Raw genomic sequence first — 13,216 nt, 5'->3', positions numbered from 1 at the left:
CCTTGTGGTTTTGATCAGATTTGACGCGCGAGGAGGTCAATTCGAGAGGAAAAGGCATAGCGAGCTAGACTTTGGGCCGGCTTGAGGTGAGTAATGGGTGTAAATGATGTACTGAGGGTTTGAGACCCCGGAATTCCACATCGTACCGCTATATTGAGGCGAGGCACGCTTCTATGACGAGTGCGGGGCTGTTGGTTATTGGGGATTGTGACTTGGTCCGTCTCGGTGATGTTTTACTGTGTTTTTCTACTAGAACTTGTTGAAAATCATCTTTACTTGGATTTGACTGTTATATTTGGGCTTCGTGCCGGTTATTTGGATCCTTCAGGGTTTGATTTCACTAATTTGCATACTTTGCACATTATTTAGCCTCATTCCAAGGTTTTAAGTACTATTTTTGCAAACTCAACCCCTTTTTTCTAAACTTGAAAATTCAAATGATATTTTAAATGATATTTTGGGTTGTGGATTACTGATTTAAAAGTGCCCGAGGGGCTTGTTGTGATTTCTGGATTTATGGATGGCTCGGGCTGCACGGCGCAGCAATACTATGTGATATTGAGGCCGAGGGCCTGGTTGGCGCCACGAGATGGCTTATTTGCGCTTGGGCTGTAGGAGCCCCTCCGGAGTCTGTACATACCCACAGTGAGCGCCGTCGACGTAAAATATATGGTTGGCTCGGACTGCACGCCGCAGTGGGTACCTGAGTGTACCGGTATTTGTATTGCATTGCATCATTGCATCATTCCTTACCTGTTACCTGTCATGGTTCTTTCTGTACTATTACTTTATTGACTTGCCGATCTTACTGTTAAAGGTTTGGTACTGCCCGTTATAGTTGCCTTGTGTTTTTCACTGATTTCTTATCTTCAGTTATTATTTATGCTTATTACTCACTGATTCGGAGTACTCACTCTACTCCCTGCACCTTGAGTGCAGATTTAGGTGCATCACAATCTGAGGGAGGACCTGTCTAGCTGAGCAGCATATCACCGGGAGCATCGAGGTAGCTGCATGGCGTTCGCAGCCTTGATCCTTCCCTCCTATACCTATCTTTCATTATTTTGTTTCTTAGACAGTCTTGTTATAGGATGACACTCTGTATTAGAGGCTCGTGTTCGTGACACCAGATCCTGTTTGGGTTTATGTTTCAGTACTTTGTTAGACTTTTGTATATTACTCAGTATTTCTAGACTTTTGATAAAATGGCTTAGTAATTAATATCTGCGTTTTGAATTTATGAATCATTAAGAGTTGGTATTATTGTCGAAAGGTCGGGCTTGCCTAGCAATGTGTTGGGCGCCATCACGACCGGGGGTTGGGTCGTGACAAGTTGGTATCAGAGCCTAGGTTACTTGGTCCCGCGAATCATAAGCCGGTTTAGTAGAGTCTCGCGGATCGATACGGAGACGTCTGTATTTATCCTCGAGAGGCTGTAGAACCTTTAGGAAAAAATTTATATTCTTGAAATTCCTGTCGTGCGACTTTGTTGGTCCGAGAACTAAACTTCCGTATTCTATTCTCTCGCAGATGGCGAGAACCCGTGCTACCGGACGTGGCGGACGACCACCAGTACCACCCACTAGAGGCTGTGGACGCGGTCGTGGTCGTGGTTGAGGCAGACCAGCGAGGGCAGCACCTGTATATCCACCAGCTGCCCCGGTTCAGGACCAGCCTCCAGCTGTAGATGCTCCAGCAGCACCTGTGCAGGCACCGGCAGTGCCTATTGTGATTCCTGGCCTCCAGGAGGCTTTGGCTTAGATATTATCCGTTTGCACTGGCCTGGCTCAGGCAGTCTCAGCCACTACTGCGGCAGCTACCTCACAGACCGGGGGAGGTCATCAGACCCCCGGTGCTCGCACACCTAAGCAGGTTGTTCAGGGATTGCAGACACCGAGAGTTGCACCAGTTGCCCCAGTTGCGCCAGTTGCCCCAGTTGCACCAGTTGCACCAGCTCCAGACTATGTGGTTCCAGCTATGCCAGACGATGAGCAGCGTCGTCTTGAGAGGTTCTGTAGGCTCCAGCCTCCGGTGTTCAATGGTGCTGAGGGCGAGGATGCCCAGGGTTTTCTTGACAAGTGTCAGCGTATGCTTCGCACCGCAGGGATGTTGGAGTCGAGTGGAGTGGCTTTTACTACTTTCCAGTTCTCAAGGGCTGCATTTACATGGTGGGAGGATTTGGAGAGGCGTAGGCCTGTTGGTGCAACGCCCCTTACAAGGCAGCAGTTCTCCACTCTCTTTCTGGAGAAGTACGTACCACAGTCTCGCAGGGAGGAGCTGCGTCGTCAGTTTGAGTGGTTGACTCAGGGGGACATGTCTGTGACCCAGTACGAGATGAGATTTTCACAGCTAGCTCGTCATGATACTTGGATGATTCCGACAGATCGAGAGAGGATTAGGAGGTTCGTGGATGGCCTCAACTATTCACTCCGCATTTTGATGACCAGAGAGAGGGTTTTGGGTGCCTCGTTCGAGGAGGTAGTTGATATTGCTCGTGATATTGAGACGGTTTGCCGTAGGGAGCGTGAGGAGAGGGCGGCCAAGAGGCCTCGAGGTTCAGGCAGTTTTAGTGGTGCTCCATCTAGGGGCCAGTTCCAGCGTGGTAGAGGTCATTCCTTCAGGCCTCCTCTGTCAGCTCGCCCTGAGTATAGTGGGGCTTCTTCAGGTCGTGGTCATCAGGGATTTCAGCAGGGCCAGCCTTCACTTAGTGCCCTTCCCGCACAGAGCTCTTCTCATGCCTCTTCAGCCCAGGGTTCTTCTGCAGCGAGGGGTTCCCTTCAGTCCCCTTCTCCAGCACCAGGCAGTTGCGACGAGTGCGGTGAGTTTGGCCATATGAAGAGGGATTGTCCTCGACGTCGTGGTGGTCGGTTTCAGCAGAGGGATCAGTCCTCGTCTTCTACTCCATCTACTTCAGCACCCTCCCAGTCAGGTAGGGGTTGGGGCCAGGCAGCCAGGGGCCGCCCTAGGGGTGGAGACCGATCTGGTGGTGGCCAGGCTCGATTCTATGCTCTCCCAGAAAGGAGGGACGCCATTGCATCAGATGCTGTTATCAGAGGTATTATCTTAGTCTGCCACAGGGATGCCTCTGTCCTATTTGATCCCGGTTCTACCTATTCCTATGTGTCTTCATATTTTGCTTATCACTTGGGTACGACCCGTGGGTGTCTTGCTTTACCTGTGCATGTATCTACCCCGGTGGGTGATACTATTGTTGTAGACCATGTGTATCGGTTTTGTCTAGTGACTATTGGGGGTCTGGAGACCCGAGTTGATTTGTTGCTGTTGAGCATGGTAGATTTTGATGTTATTCTGGGTATGGATTGGCTATCTTCGTGCCATGCTATTTTGGACTGTCATGCCAAGACAGTCACATTGGCCATACCGGGTGTTCCGAGGATTGAGTGGCGTGGTATGACTGACTATGTTCCCAGCAAGGTGATTTCTTTTCTAAAGGCCCAGCGGATGGTTGGGAAAGGTTGTCTATCGTACTTGGCTTTCGTGAGAGGTGTCGGAGCTGAGACTCCTAGTCTTGATTCTGTGCCCGTTGTGAGGGACTTCCCTGATGTGTTTCCAGCAGACCTGCCGGGCATGCCGCCGGACAGGGACATTGATTTTGGTATTGATCTGGTGCCGGGCACTCAGCCCATTTCTATTCCTCCGTATTGCATGGCACCAGCAGAGTTGAAAGAACTAAAAGATCAGCTTCAGGAGCTCCTAGATAAGGGGTTCATTCATCCGAGTGTGTCACCATGGGGTGCACCGATCTTGTTTGTGAAGAAAAAGGATGGCACAATGAGAATGTGCATTGACTACAAGCAATTGAACAAGGTGACAGTGAAGAACAAGTATCCCCTGCCCGTATTGATGATTTGTTTGACCAGCTTCAGGGGGAAGGGTATTCTCCAAGATTGACCTCCGTTCAGGCTATCACCAGCTGAATATTAGGGATTTATATATTATGAAGACCGTTTTCCGGACTAGATATGGGCACTATGAGTTTCTGGTTATGTCCTTCGGGCTGACTAATGCCCCAGCCGCGTTAATGCACTTGATGAACAGTGTATTTCGGCCGTATCTCGATTCATTTGTGATTGTTTTTATTGATGACATCCTGGTGTACTCGCGTAGCCAGGATGAGCACGCACAGCATTTGAGAGTGGTACTACAGAGATTGAGGGAGGAGAAGCTTTATGCAAAGTTCTCCAAGTGTAAGTTTTGGCTTGGTTCTGTGGCTTTCCTGGGGCACGTGGTGTCCAGTGATGGTATTCAGGTTGATCCAAAGAAGATAGAGGCGGTGCAGAGTTGGCCTAGACCGTCCTCAGCCACAGAGATTCGAAGTTTCCTCGGTTTGGCGGGTTATTATCGCCGGTTCATCCAGGGTTTTTCATCTATTGCTTCGCCCTTGACCAAGTTGACGCAGAAGGGTGCACCATTTGTATGGTCGGACGAGTGCGAGGAGAGCTTTCAGAAGCTCAAGACAACTTTGATCACAACTCCAGTATTGGTATTGCCATCAGCTTCAGGTTCTTACACTGTATATTGTGATGCTTCGAGAGTGGGGATCGGATGTGTGTTGATGCAGGAGGGTAGAGTTATTGCATATGCTTCTCGTCAGTTGAAGCCCCATGAGAAGAACTACCCTGTACATGATTTGGAGTTGGCTGCTATAGTTCATGATTTGAGGCACTATTTATATGGCGTATCTTATGAGGTATTCACTGATCATCGCAGTCTTCAGCATTTGTTCAAGCAGAAGGATCTTAATTTGAGGCAGCGGAGGTGGCTTGAGTTACTCAATGACTATGATATTGCCATTCTGTATCATCCGGGGAAGGCCTAGTGGCTGATGCTTTGAGCCGGAAGGCGGTGAGTATGGGTAGTTTGGCATACATTCCAGCTGGGGAGAGGCCTTTTGCGGTTGATGTCCAGGCTTTGGCCAATCGGATGGTGAGGTTAGATATTTCGGAGCCTAGTGGGGGTGTTGGCTTGTGTGGATTCTCGGTCCTCCTTGTATGACCGCATTAGAGAGCGCCAGTATGATGATCCGCATTTGCTTGTCCTTAAGGACAGGGTCCAGCATGATGATGCCAGAGATGTGACTATTGATGATGATGACGTGTTGAGGATGCAGGGCCGTATTTCCCAATGTGGATGGGCTTCGGGAGTTGATATTAGAGGAGGCCCACAGCTCGCGGTATTCCATTCATCCGGGTGCTGCGAAGATGTATCAGGATTTGAGACAACACTACTGGTGGAGGAGAATGAAGAAAGATATTGTGAGTTATGTAGCTCGGTGTTTCAACTGTCAGTAGGGAAAATATGAGCATCAGAGGCCCGGTGGTGTACTTCAGCGGATGGATATTCCGGAGTGGAAATGGGAGAGGATTACTATGGATTTTGTGAGTGGTCTCCCTCGTACCTCGAGGAAGTTTGATTCGATTTGGGTGATTGTGGATCGGTTGACCAAGTCTGCGCACTTCATTCCGGTGTGTACTACCTATTCTTCGGAGCGGCTGGCAGGGATTTTCATCCGGGAGATTGTTCTGTTGCATGGGGTCCCAGTTTCCATTATCTCAGATAGAGGTACTCAGTTTACTTCCCAGTTTTGGAGGACTTTTCAGCGGGAGTTGGGTACACAGGTGGAGCTGAGCACAGCATTTCATCCTCAGACGGACGGGCAGTCCGAGCGTACCATTCAGATATTGGAGGACATGTTGCGTGCCCGTGTTATTGATTTTGGAGGTTCTTGGGCTGAGTTCTTTCCACTTGCAGAGTTTGCTTACAACAACAGCTATCAATCCAGTATTTAGATGGCGCCGTATGAGGCCTTATATGGGAGACGGTGTAGATCTCCGGTTGGTTGGTTTGAGCCCGGCGAGGCTAGGCTATTGGGGACAGAGTTGGTCCAGGATGCCTTAGAGAAGGTGAAAGTGATCCAGGAGAGACTTCGTACAACTCAGTCGCGTCAGAAGAGTTATACGGACCGGAAGGTTCGAGACGTATCCTATATGGTGGGCGAGAAGGTCTTGAAGGTTTCGCCCATGAAGGGCGTTATGAGGTTTGGAAAGAAAGGGAAGTTGAGTCCGCAGTTCATTGGGCCTTTTGAGGTACTTAGGAGGATTGGGGAGGTGGCCTATATGCTTGCTTTGCCACCCAGCTTGTCGGGGGTTCATCCGGTATTCCATGTTTCTATGCTCCGGAAGTATGTTGGGGACCCGTCTCATGTGTTAGACTTCAGCACGGTTCAGTTGGATGATGACTTGACCTATGATGTGGAGCCAGTGGCTATTTTGGGTCGTCAGGTTCGAAAGTTGAGATCAAAGGATATAGCTTCGGTGAAGGTGCAGTGGAGAGGTCGGCCCGTGGGGGAGGCTACCTGGGAGACCGAGCAGGAGATGCGGAGCAGATATCCTCACCTACTTGAGACTTCAGGTATGTTCCTTGACCCGCTCGAGGACGAGCGTTTGTTTAAGTTGGGGAGGATGTGACGACCCGACCCGTCGTCTCATGTGTTACCGCCCCGTTTTCCCCGTTTATTGCTTCTTCATGTTCCATAATCGGCACGGTGAGTTAGAGTCGAATTGGGTTGGTTTTGGTAGAAAATGAGACATTTAGTCTCTTTAAGGAAGGATTATATTGGAAAAATCAACCGGATGTTGACTAATGAGTTAGAGGGCTCGGATGTGATCTCCGGTGATTCTGTTAGCTTCGGGGGATGATTTGTGACTTAGGAGTGTTATCGGAAGTGATTTTGGAGGTCCGGTGTAGAATTAGGCTTGAATTGGCGAAGTTAGTATTTTGGCGAGTTCCGGTTGGTAGGTGAGTTTTTGATCTGAGGCTCGGAATGGAATTCCGAGAGTTGCAGCAGCTTCGTTAGGTGATTTTGGATATGCGTGCAAAATTTCAGGTGATTCGGAGGTGATTTGGTTGGGTTTTTGATTGAATGTGAGTTTCGGAAGAATTTGAGGAACTTAGGCTTGAAATTGATGGGAAATGAGGATTTTTGTGTTGTTGCATGTGTTTTTAAGATTGGAACAAGTTTGAATAGGGTATTGGATCATGTCTGTGCTTTTGGTTGAGGTCCCGGGGGCCTCGGGGTGAGTTCGGGTGGTTAAACGGGAAGTTTTTAGAATTTGTTGCAGGTTCACATTGCTGGTATCTGGTATTTTCGCTTCTGCGGAAATGGACCGCAGAAGCGGGTGAAAGGTCGCAAAAGCGGTCCGTGGTATGGTAGGGTAGTTCCGTAGAAGCGGAACGATAATCGCATCAGCGGGTCCGCAGAAGCGGACGGTTAACCGCAGAAGCGGTTTTGGTCATAGGAGGGAGCTCCGCAGAAGCGGAGTTTTAGCCGCAAAAGCGAAATGGGAATTTTTAATGAGAATCCGCAAAAGCGGGAATTTGGCCGCAGAAGCGGTACTGCAAAAGCCGAAGCGGGACCGCAGAAGCGAAAGTCGACTGGACAGAAGGGTTAAAATATCATATTTCATCCGCGAGCTTGGGGTATTTTCCACCATTGTTGAGCGACCTTGAGAGCTTTGGGGCGAGGATTTTTGAGAGTTTCGACTGGGAATCGATTAGAGGTAAGTCCCTTGGCCTAATTATTCGAGTTTATGGTGGATTTAACATGGAAATTAGTGGAAATTCATCAAAAATGGGGTAGTTAGGGCTTGAGAAATTATAAGTTAAAAATGGAATTTGGAAGGTCAAATGGACTCCGATTTTAATAAATTTGATATGCATGGACTAGTGGCGAGACGAGGAATCCGATGATGTAAATTTTATAATTTTTCGAGAAGTGGGCCCGGGGCTCGGGTTTTGCCAACTTCGTGATTTTTGGCGTTTTTCGAGTCTTTTCGATTGGGTTATATTCCCTTAGCCTATTGTAATGTATTCCTTGTGGTTTTGATCAGATTTGACGCGCGAGGAGGTCAATTCGAGAGGAAAAGGCATAACGAGCTAGACTTTGGGCCGACTTGAGGTGAGTAATGGGTGTAAATGATGTACTGAGGGTTTGAGACCCCGGAATTCCACATCGTACCACTATATTGAGGCGAGGCACGCGCTCTATGACGAGTGCGGGGCTGTTGGTTATTGGGGATTGTTACTTGGTCCGTCCCGGTGATGTTTTACTGTGTTTTTCTACTAGAACTTGTTGAAAATCATCGTTACTTGGATTTGACTGTTGTATTTGGGCTTCGTGCCGGTTATTTGGATCCTTCAGGGATTGATTTCACTGATTTGCATACTTTGCACATTATTTAGCCTCATTCCAAGGTTTTAAGTACTATTTTTGCAAACTCAGCCCCTTTTTCTAAACTTGAAAATTCAAATGATATTTTAAATGATATTTTGGGCTGTGGATTACTGATTTAAAAATGCCCGAGGGGCTTGTTGTGATTTCTGGATTTATGGATGGCTCGGGCTGCACGCCGCAGCAGTACTATGTGATATTGAGGCCGAGGGCCTGGTTGGTGCCACAAGATGGCTTATATGTGCTTGGGCTGTAGGAGCCCCTCCGGAGTCTGTACATACCCCCAGTGAGCGCCGTCGACGTAAAATATGGTTGGCTCGGACTGCACGCCGCAGTGGGTACCTGAGTGTACCGGTATTTGCATTGCATTGCATCATTCCTTACCTGTTACCTGTCATGGTTCTTTCTGTACTATTACTTTATTGACTTGCCGGTCTTACTGTTAAAGGTTTGGTACTGCCCGTTATAGTTGCCTTGTGTTTTTCAGTGATTTCTTATCTTCAGTTATTATTTATGCTTATTAGTCACTGAGTCGGAGTACTCACTTTACTCCCTGCACCTTGAGTGCATATTTAGGTGCATCACAGTCTGAGGGAGGACCTGTCTAGTTGAGCAGCATTTCACCGGGAGCATCGAGGTAGCTGCATGGCGTTCGCAGCCTTGATCCTTCCCTCCTATCCCTATCTTTCATTATTCTGTTTCTTAGACAGTCTTGTTATAGGATGACACTCTGTATTAGAGGCTCGTGTTCGTAACACCGGATCCTGTTTGGGTTTATGTTTCAGTACTTTGTTAGACTTTCGTATATTACTCAGTATTTCTAGACTTTTGATAAAATGGCTTAGTAATTAATATCTGCGTTTTGAATTTATGAATCATTAAGAGTTGGGATTATTGTCGAAAGGTCGGGCTTGCCTAGCAATGTGTTGGGCGCCATCACGACCGGGGGTTGGGTCGTGACAGAGACCAAATTCCGACATCCGGAAATCTCTACGAGACCTGATTCTAACATACGAACACCATATCAATCTCAACCCGTTGTTCCAAACATGATCATACACCCATGCTGAAAGCACACAATGCACCACATAATTCATTTGCCCATAATAACATTATCTAACTGTAGAAGCTGCAAAATTCACTAACCTGACGCCCGTAGTATATCTTAGGCGAAATGGCTTCCTGGCCACTTAAACTTGTATCGGTTTGTAAAGCCGATACATGAACTTATATTTCACTTCAACCTGACGGAATGAATACTAGTAAACACTTTCTGTTGAACGTGTTCGCCAATCGTTGACATGAATGCAATGTCACGTGTTTGGTCTTTATTAAATGACATGTGGATTTGAGGGTCCAATATTATTAGAAAAAAAATTAATCTTTAAACTTTTTAATTTCTTTTTCTTTCTCTTTTTATTCCACCATACACAACCAATCGTCCACCAACAACTCCAAACCTCAGCCATTTTCAACCACCATCATCTTCTTCCTCATATATGAAAGCTTCGTCCAAGTAACAATATAGCGTGCTGCTTTTTCTGCGTCGACAGCCTTCGTATATAGCCTGTGTTATATGCACACTATTCACAAGGTAGCAATGGATGACAGCTTCTGAGTACGGGTGGACAAGGTCATCGGCTCTCTAACTTCGACGGCGACGGCGACGGTGCCCTCCTCCAATTTGAGTTTTCTCGGGTGTTTAACCAACGACGAGATTCACAAAAGGGAATGGGACAGGGATAGTCCCTCCCGAGAACTACTCGACTTTGATTCCAAACCCCACCCTCCTCATATTGATGGCTTCTTCGCTAAGCCCCACCTGCAAACCCTAGATTTCCCCAAAACAGCTCCAGTCCGATCTGGAAAAGCTCAATGACGACCAAGAAGAACCAGATGATGATGATGATGATGAATCGGATATCCGGTCTTGCATTTCTTTTTCCAGTAAATCAACGCATAACAATTTGGATTATTTTTACATTCGTGCTTGCCATCCTTGTGTAGGAGTCACTTAGTGAATGGGGAAGAGAAAGGGAAAAAGAAACGGGGAAGGGGAGGGAAAGTAGGATAGAAGATGAAAAAAATTTACAGGATGGGGGAGTTGCTTGGGAAGATGAGAGAGGTGGGAGGGAAGGGGAAAAGAGAAGGGGAGAGATAAAGGTCTTTTTTTCTTTTCTTTTTTTTTTTCTTTCTTATTTATATTTTATTCTATTTCTAATATTTTTTTTAATAAAAATAAAACTATTTACGCGTCTTGGCAGCATGATTTGCACACAATTTAGCCACGTCAGCTGTGTCACTTCCACATAGGCTTGGTCAATGGTCAAATGTGTTTATTAGTATTCTTTCCGTCAAGTTGAAGTGTTCTAATGGGAAAAATATAAGTTCATGTATCGGCTTTACAAACCGATACAAGTTTACATGTCCAGGAAGCCATTACGTCTATATCTTATATGCGCATAAGCCCTGATCCAACCCTCGCGATACTGCAACAATGAAAACGATGCGTAGAAGCTCATAACTACTTGCCAAATCAATAAATCATGGAGTCCTCCGCTCAACAAGAACTATTGCCTCATTCTGAACTGAATAGTGATATTTTTCCTCTAATATACCTTATATAAATTCGATTGCACTGATTTCAGGTCCAATAATCTCGTCTCACCCAGTAGAAGCTGCTCAGGAAATAAGCCACCTCAAACACCGCCAAAAATCTTATACGACACCATCAATGCACCAACAAGCTACAAACTCGAATGTGACCCATAAGGAAGAACGGACTCTAGCAAAGAACCATCCGGTCCACATAACGAATAAAGTAGCCGAACGGGTGCTATGAACCTATCTCAGAGATGAGAAACAAGGCACACAATTAAGTACAAGGAACCGCACTCAACATCTCATTATTGCAGTGAGCAACCTGATCCACACATGACACCGTTGCGGCATGCAACCCGATCCAAACATGACACCGTTGCGGCGTACAACCCGATCCAAACAACATACCCGTGGCGGCATGCCACCCGATCCACACATATCAATAAATAAGGAAATACCCATCAATCCATAATGCTTATACCTAGGAAATACCAGAATATCGACCACAAGCACGCCAAGTGCAAAAATACAACCCTAGGGAGACGGATAGCGCCATGCGCTACAAAACTCGAGCTCGACTAAGGCGCAATAACGACAAGCTACACAAAACCACAACACGCGTGCGAACAATCAATCCGTCTCACAACCCACATGTCATATTAGAGTATTACAAAGAATAGCTGACGACATGAATAACATCCAACACCCGAAGACTCCTCCATAAGCAGTGCTATGCTGAATGAACACATGTGACCTGATGTAGAGCATACAATTCACATTAGTTCTAATAGCAGACCTCAAGCCGATTCCGATCATCCCATACTGGGCCAGTAACCTTTCAAGGATCCACAATGAACCTATTCATGACACATAAGAGTAGCCGTCAAATTCGGAACAAACTCCCATAGTCCACAACCAAAGGAATAGAGCGCCTCTTAGTCATAACCTCTCCCATTGGCGATAGTACCAAAATCTCCATACTTGTTTTCAATCTCTAACAATCGAATGACTAACACGTCCGACATATACGATTTTCCCGTGCAACCTTTTGCACCAGATGTAGACATGTAATTTTTGACCCTCCCTAAAATTTTACACATTTTAGCGTAAATATTTAATTTAGGTATAGTATCGCTATTCTAAATAGTGTTGACTCTTTTACTTTATTTTTATCACAAAAAATAAAAAATTTAAAAAAATTACAAAAAAAATATTTTTTATCTTTAGGTTAAAGTCAATTGGTATATTTATATCTATAGTATTATAACATTTGAAAATACAAAAAAAATTAGTTTCACTCGTAGTATTTTGTTTTATATTAGTTTATTTTAATTTAGAGTGATTTTTACATTTTTATAGATACGTTGTATTATTGGGTCTTTTTAGCCTAAGTTCAAACCCAAAAGACATGGTCCAACCCAATTACCCTTAGCCCATTCTTCCCAACCCATTAGCCCACTTAAGTGCAAGATTTAATCCTAGCCATCTATTTCCTTCTAATCCAATAGCCATCATCCCTTCCCACCTCCATATAAAATACCCAACTATAGAAACCCTACCCTAAATTTTCAATCCCTTGTCCTAGACACTAAGCCAAGCAAAAGAACCCCCCATAGAAAAGGCCTGACATCCGCAATTCATGGACCGCTAGAAATCGGCAGATCTCACTCCCTCATGATCAAAAAAATGAGACCACTCCAATTCAAGAGAACCAGGTCTAAATCCCTTTCGATCCCGTCAACTTCACCTCACCCCACCAAAGAGATATACACACATAGAGCAAAGAAAAGTGACCAATTGAAGGGAATTAGGAACTACAAATAACGGAATGGACACTACCTAACTAAAAAGAACACACGAACAGAAAAGGGAAATGAAGGAGATTGGAAAAACGGAAATGAGGATTAGAGGATACGAACGAAATCAGAGATATTTGGACAGAAAAATCGAGAAATTTTTCCTCCTTGTCCATTCTGTTTTGTTTTGTTTCTTTTTCCGAAGGTGAGTTTTAATTGAGGTCACGTTCGTGTTTTGAGCTTCCGCGATTCGAGGTTTCGATTGTTAATTACGGTGTTTCGTTCCAAGGATTGTTGCTTTGTTTAGCCAGATTGATTTGCAATTTTTAGCTTTGTTCATCAATAAAAGGTTAATCTCTCAATTTTCATTTTTATTTTATTGTGTTATGATAGCTTGGTGCGCGTGTTGGTTGATTTGTGATTCTACGTTGTTTGAGTAACATGTCTTAGTTTTCGTTTAAATTGTTTTAATTAATTTTATTTCGATTGTGATGTATCTCGTCTAGTCTTGGTTTTTGAATAAATACTTTTAATTGGGTAGATGGAAAATCGGAGTTGTTTCTTTCTG

The 13,216-nt window shown here is 45.4% G+C and overlaps 1 protein-coding gene across 1 annotated transcript; it reads left to right on the top strand.

The window, feature by feature from the left end:
* LOC109219436 (serine/arginine-rich splicing factor RSZ22-like) lies at window positions 2,107-7,472 on the top strand. The gene is made up of 4 exons (XM_019383897.1): window positions 2,107-2,219; window positions 2,520-2,602; window positions 2,795-2,994; window positions 7,320-7,472. The coding sequence occupies exons 1-4, from the start codon at window positions 2,107-2,109 to the stop codon at window positions 7,470-7,472; spliced, it is 549 nt and encodes a 182-aa protein (XP_019239442.1).

This window comes from Nicotiana attenuata, chromosome 2, assembly GCF_001879085.1.
Source record: "Nicotiana attenuata strain UT chromosome 2, NIATTr2, whole genome shotgun sequence".
NCBI lineage: Eukaryota > Viridiplantae > Streptophyta > Magnoliopsida > Solanales > Solanaceae > Nicotiana > Nicotiana attenuata.
Note: the sequence above shows the minus strand (reverse complement) of the source record. Positions and strands in the feature narration are given on the sequence as shown.